Source organism: Rhinoderma darwinii, chromosome 5, assembly GCF_050947455.1.
Source record: "Rhinoderma darwinii isolate aRhiDar2 chromosome 5, aRhiDar2.hap1, whole genome shotgun sequence".
Lineage (NCBI taxonomy): Eukaryota > Metazoa > Chordata > Amphibia > Anura > Rhinodermatidae > Rhinoderma > Rhinoderma darwinii.
The window spans coordinates 126331686-126338499 of record NC_134691.1 but is presented as its reverse complement, the minus strand read 5'-3'; the positions used below and the strand labels follow the sequence as shown (position 1 = coordinate 126338499).

General features: G+C 39.9%; 1 protein-coding gene across 1 annotated transcript in view; it reads left to right on the top strand.

The window, feature by feature from the left end:
• The first annotated feature begins 330 nt into the window (after positions 1–330).
• Positions 331–6814, top strand: part of NETO1 (neuropilin and tolloid like 1) — a 147309-nt gene continuing 140825 nt past the window's right edge. The window contains exons 1-3 of the mRNA XM_075826477.1: positions 331–1317; positions 2454–2507; positions 2620–2757. Of these exons, the coding sequence (XP_075682592.1) occupies positions 1290–1317; positions 2454–2507; positions 2620–2757 (220 nt within the window). The 5' untranslated portion in view covers positions 331–1289. The remainder of the gene's footprint in view (positions 1318–2453; positions 2508–2619; positions 2758–6814) is intronic.

The following is a 6814-nucleotide window of genomic DNA, read 5'->3' as shown; positions in this document are numbered from 1 at the left end:
ACACGCTTTGCTACTACTATATTTCCACTGTGTATTTCCGGTTTGGAAAATACGCAGCAATTTCGCCATGTGTGAACAAGCCCTAATAAATGTCTGTTATGTTACAATAGCTCGGCAGAAATAAACACATAATAACTAAACAAATAAAAGAAATGCATATCCAGCAAGTTATCCATCAGTTTCTCTCCTAGCACCATCTGATGAGGCAGAGAACAACTACTTAGCTTCTCTTCTGCAGTCAGGGAAATAAAGCACAGTCCTCACTCCACAGCACTGCCCCCCCATCTTCAATAAGACGCTAAGCCCCGGCGTCCGTTCAGTCTAGTGCTGCTGAGAGTCATCGCTGTAGTAGTGCCTGCAGTAGAGGAGGCAGCAGCGCCCCCTGATGTCCGACCATGCGCACTGCTGGGAGGGGGTTTGCTTAGTAGGCAGGAGGGCACCTAGTAGAAAGTGAAGCTGAGCCCTGAAGAGGCATAGGGATGTATGCCAGTGCTGGCTCCGCAGTGGACTCCTGAAGTCATGGAGGGTGACCTTGTATCCTGTGAGTATGGCGGCCACTTCTGCTTGTACAATGCAGGTAGCTGCACACATGTGGCTGTGGGATTAGCTGCTAAAGTTTGATGGTGCAGTGGATATTGGACTGATCATATAGTGACATCTGTGGATCGCTGCTCTGGTCCCCCCCAGTATAGGGCTCAGTGCCTGGCTTCCTCGCATTGCTCTGCCGCTTGATACTATGCGACAAGCAGCGCCTTTGGATTTGCTCCACAGTCAGCGATTTCGCAGTTTTAATGCGGATTTCATCGCAGAAATATTATTAAATTCCTATATTTGTAAAGCTTTCCCTCAGAAGATTGCAAAGGTGGAGCGAGCAGGGGGAGCAGATGACGGACCCATTAATCCTTTCAATGCATGGGAAGACCCAGGAACCGCTGCTGTGTGAACCGGCTGACTCGTCGTGGCTGCATGCGGCTGTGCTCTTGTATGAAACTAATGATTAGTAGTGTCGTTACTCCACATGATCTCCAGCGTTCACCATGAAGACGATGAGGATGATGATGAGCAAGTGACCATGGCGATCTGTTGCAGCGATCTAGGGATCTGGCTGGGAGATGTGATCTAGTGAGTGGATGCAGCGCTTACAGACTCTTATCCCTATATGCGATCATGGTGATCACTTGAGAGGAAGTGGCAATTCCTGCTCACCCATCCTATTCCCCCGCATTGGAAGTCCTCCCGGATCTAAATGGAATTAGTGGAGATCGAAGCCCCTTGTGTAAGGAACAGACATGGTCCATGGGCGCAGCTTGTGTCACAGTGAGTACGTCTCCAGCCGCAGCTTGCTGCACATCACTTCTGTCGCTTCCCTCTAATGCTGAATACTAGGCAGACATACACCTTCATACCCAATCCTGCTCATCTTGTCCAATATTCATCAGATCATTCATAGCAGAAGGGTCTACACCTGTATACAGTGCGCTGGTGGAGTGTATACATTGACATTCTGGAGATGTAGCACAACTCCTTCCATATACTGCTATGTGAAGAGGGGGAGATGCTGCTGTGGTGAAGGGAGGTATAACACTGTCCTTTCCCTTTCTGCAGTGATTAGTAAATGCTGTGCACAGCAAAGTGCCCCTTAATATGATAAAGGGCTTTATGACACTGTCATGTGTGCCTGTATACACATATATACACCAGGGTCATGTGCTTCATACAAAAACCTGGGCGATCTGAAGAAAGAGGGACTGCTAGTAGTGTACATTATTTTGTATATTCTCACAGAACTACATTAAAATTGCTTGGACAGTCAGTTTCACTACATTAAAAATTCACAGGCCCTTTAACTGTGTATATTAAGAGGGTTCATTTCCATAACTCATTAAGAACCAAGGACAGCTCCATCTGTGAGTCAATATATTGGGCTTTTGATGCTGCTGTATATGTGTGTGCATATGGTTGATAGATAGTGTTTATTCTCTGTTCTCTTTATATTCTCTTTTAAGTTAGACCCACCAATAGGAATCAGAATGCAATGCAATGATACAATATACCTGATCTTTAAACCTGAGCTGTTCATATCCCATTCTTAGATCATATTTATACTTCCAAGTGTGGGCAGCATTATATATTTTCATATGTAATAGTCAGGGACATTATTTATTCTTCATTGCCGGGGCTACCTTAGTGTGCTAGGAGTTCAGCAGAGAACACATCACCTTTGAGTCAGTGAGACATAACGCATTGTCTGACATATCAGACACACTCCATATCCTCAGAGGTGGCTTGTGTACTAGAGAGCAGTCCATGAAATAGTATATTCAATCTGAATACGTGGCATATATCCTCATGTCTGCATGCTATGTCTAGGTAAATAACCTGCAATGCTGTACAATCCAGTAGGTGACTTTAAGAAATGCTTCTAAACAACAAGGTATCTTCTTTTGTTGCAGTTGTAACAAGTCTAATTATTCTGCATGTGTCTTGGGCAGCCAAAAAAATAGGAGGTAAGTACGGCACACAGAAATATTTCATATTGAAATGACTTTATTCTTTAGAAAATAATGTAATATGACATATAGTTAACGTGACATATCTAATGGGATTTCTTTTTTTCAGACAAACAAACTACTCCAGAAGGACAGAAATCATTGCAGTGTGGATCCTGGACAAAGTATTCAGATGGAGGAATTTTTACCTCTCCCAATTACCCCAACAAATACCCTCCTGACAGGGAGTGTATTTATATAATAGAAGGTAACTTTAGTTATATCTTGAGAAATAAAAAAAACATTGCTTTTATTTTTCACCATAATTTGGATTTGCTTCCATGCCTCTCTATAATTGATATTTGGAAGTGTTTACTCCACCCTACACCTCGTACCAAGACCAATAAGTCCAGGATTAGACACGTAAACTGTAAATATGACTTTTCACAATCTAATCTTAGCCAATTGAAATGTGACATGATGTCAAGATTAAAGTTAATGTTCCCCAGTGCTGTCCAGTCTTCTCCTGCTCCAGTGAGAGATTAATAGATTAGTAACGGGAGGATTTAGGAAAAAGTGTGCTATAATTTACCAGATGCTTTCAGGCTCCAATCCCTATGGAGCTATTCACCATTTTGCATTACAGTATGTCTCTTGGTTTGTGAAAATACTGAATATTATTTCTGTTGTTTATGATAGATCAGGGTTTTTAAAGGTTTTTCTAAGATAAAATCCCTTGAGGTAGACAGGCATTATATTAATGGAGAATAGCAGATTATTTTTTTTTCATGTGGATGACCTATTCTTGATACTTCTGTAGACCCAACTTTTATAGACAATGATACAAACTAAAACCAATGTTCACACCAGCGCTACTATCTGCTTAACTAGGCACCCGTACAGCAGCAAATAGACTGCGTCAATCTGCCGACTGCAACAAATGTAAAAACCTACTCAAATCCTGGAACTCTGCTACTAGCGCTAGTACTGCCTATATTCAATTGAATGCCACAGACTACAAAGCTCAGGAAGCCACACATATACTGTACACCAAACAGAATGTCACTTATAATAATATAGTACTTGTAGTAGAGGAGCTCTTAACACTAGTTAGTACTAGACTATTTCTAAATCAATAGACCAACCTGTATATTGATGCTACATAGAAAGTTGTCATCTACCGTTCTCCAGTCCTTCGACTGTGCAAACTCTGGTTTGGATTCTTTGGCTTACCGTGCTCAACTTCCGTTAGATCCTATGATCTTGTGAAATCCAATAGAAATCCAACAGCCCAGGCTGTTGGCACATCTCCAAAAACAAAACTTGTGTTCCTTGCTAACACCACATGATGACACAATGTAGTATGATGGACCGCACTGGTCAAACTTGCTTTAGCAAAAAAAATCGATAGGGTTCGTCTGTGCTCCTGTTGTATATATAGACCCAGGATTATTGCTGCTAGTAATTTGCTAGCTCAGAAGATTTCAATAACCTCCGGATCTACACACTATTCATATTCTTTACCGCCAGTTTTGAGTTATATCCGTTCATTCATTGAAATGCTAACAGTTCTATTAGACTATTTAAGGTTTTTCTAAGATAATATTTCTTGAGGTATACAATAACATTGATCATGGAGAATAGTAGATTATTTTTATGTGGATGAACTATTCTTAATACATCTGTATACTCAACTTTCATAGACATTAATACAAATATTTTGTAGTTCCAGAAAAGTGGAAAACACAAAAGAGAGTAAGGTTATGTTGATGTTTGGACGTTTCTACCTGGGTGTCACAGAAAATCCACTTGAGGCAGGTGTTCTAAGAGATAGAGAGACACCTTATCAAAATATGATATATGGTATAAACAGCTGTATAGACATGTTCTTTTAGTAAGTACTTCCTAGAACAATTTATGAAAGAGTGCATTTCCATTTTATCAGCCAAATGGACACATTCATACCTCCTACATGAGGTACAGATTTCACAGGCATAGAAATTATAAGGGGTCAGGCAGGGTTCGTGATGGGAAAGCCTGTGAGTCCCGCTTCCCCCACCCAAACACAGTGATTGACAGGTATTACGCCATTTAAACTCATAGAGGAAAAGCTGTCAATCATTCTTTGTGTGTGTGTGGGGGACAGGCTTTCTCTTTAAGCCCTGCAAAAAATTATACAGCTTTTAACATGAAAATATTGAATCAAATCATAGAAAACGATATCTTCCTGTGCTCAGCGTCTCCCCTTCAGACAGGGGAGCATAGAAGATCTGACAGATCCACTTTAAGATGTCAACATGGTGAGGTTGAACAACGACATAGGTCCATCTAGTTCAACCTACAGATTATAAAGTGAATTTCATTCGTTTTTTAAAGGGGTTGTTTAGTTAAAGAAATTGCTTGGGACCTCCCTCTTTTAGTCAGAGCAGAGGATGTTTAGAAAAAGTGGCTCTTACCCTGGACACACAGACGGCCCATTCATTTCAATGAGGATTGTGTAGTGCTTTATTTCTCCTGCAGTTATCCTATCGGATTACCCTATAAATTACAGATGATTGCTGGGAGTCCTAGCAATATTACGCCCTGTAATTAGCTTATTGTTAAGCGAGGGACTCTTCTAAGAAAAAATTATTGTCCAACACAGATAAGCCATTTCCATTTTATTTTTTATTTTTTCCTAACTGAAAATTAGGTAACTTTCAAATGAGATACTGTCCACATGATAAATAATATTGCTTCTTCCTCCAAAAAATGAAATAACACTCAGATATGAGTTGACTCATACACCCCTAAAGGGATGCTGGGAATGCTGTCTATGCTTCGACTATGGAAACCTCATCTGATTTCCCTAGCCTCATGCAATATTTCATATTAAGAACTGGCTAGGAGATGATGATGATAAAGCATAAGAAACACATATAAGTCTTCATTAGTCATGAACATGCACATTGTGGATATGGATTCATTATGGTTGGAATTACTAATCAATATTGGTAATAACCAGAAGGAAGATCCTCCATAATGGGGCATACCCTCAATTTACAACATTGAAGAACCGGCCTCTGAAATGTTGACTGCTCTCAAAGAAACACATTATATAATACATATGTTAATACCTATACCAATCCAGACAAAAAAGAGCATAATAGTCATCCACGTATATCAATACATAGAAATGGATCAAAGTAACTTATAGCACACAATTTGTACCATACAAAAAAATAATTCTTTATTTGAAATAGCATAAAAACACATTGGTCATCAAGACCTAAAAATACACCCAATTTTAAAACAATGTGGTGGCGTTTGGGGGACCACAGGACGTACAGTCATGAATCACAACAAGAGTATAACATGGTTACAAAACAGTATAAACTTCCAGGAAACAGAAATATATACACTCAGTAAATCACTGCATATCAGTGCACTCCCACAAGAAACAGGAATAGCCTCAAACCAGGGCCATACATCAATACCAACCCATCTGCTGCATACTGTCCCCTTAAGAGACAAAAGACCACCACACAGAGCCCCGACGTGCGTTTTTCCACCAGCTTTTTCAAGGGGTATTGTATGGTGGGGGGTGGATTTAGTCCTAATTAGGTGACTCATAATATATTTTCTTTCCTGGAAGTTTATACTGTTTTGTAACCATGTTATACTCTTGTTGTGATTCATGACTGTACGTCCTGTGGTCCCCCAACTGCCACCACATTGTTTTAAAATTGTGTGTATTTTTATGTATTGATGGCCAGCTGTTTTTATGCTATTTCAAATAAAGAATACATTTTTTTGTATGATACAAATTGTGTGCTATAAGTTACTTTGAATTGGAAATTAATATGTCTACATACTAGTATATGTTTATTGGTATTATATATATCTATATATGATACATATAGATTGCAACTACAGGAATATAAGCATGTATAGTAGCGTAATAGGAACATTGGCAGTGCCCCATAAAACAATGCTTTCTGTTTCTAGGTGATACGTTATGCATTTTACCTCAATTTCTTTTTGATTTAAATCTTAAAAAGGGATTATTAGCTTTAAGGGTCCTCCTGTGAAAAGAGGATCACAGAGTGGAACACTGCTGGGGCCCCCAACGATCACATATAAACTATGCAGGAACCTAACATCAAGTATTCAACGTCTCTGCAGTGCCACCACGGGGACATTGAGCATTACGGAGTTTCCATGGAAATCAATGGGCTGTCCATCTAATGCATTGATATGCTGAGTTTTCCTTCTTGAGAGAGACAGAGACAGACAGACAGACATACAGACAGACACTCTCTGCTCTGTCTCATTAATGGAGGTCC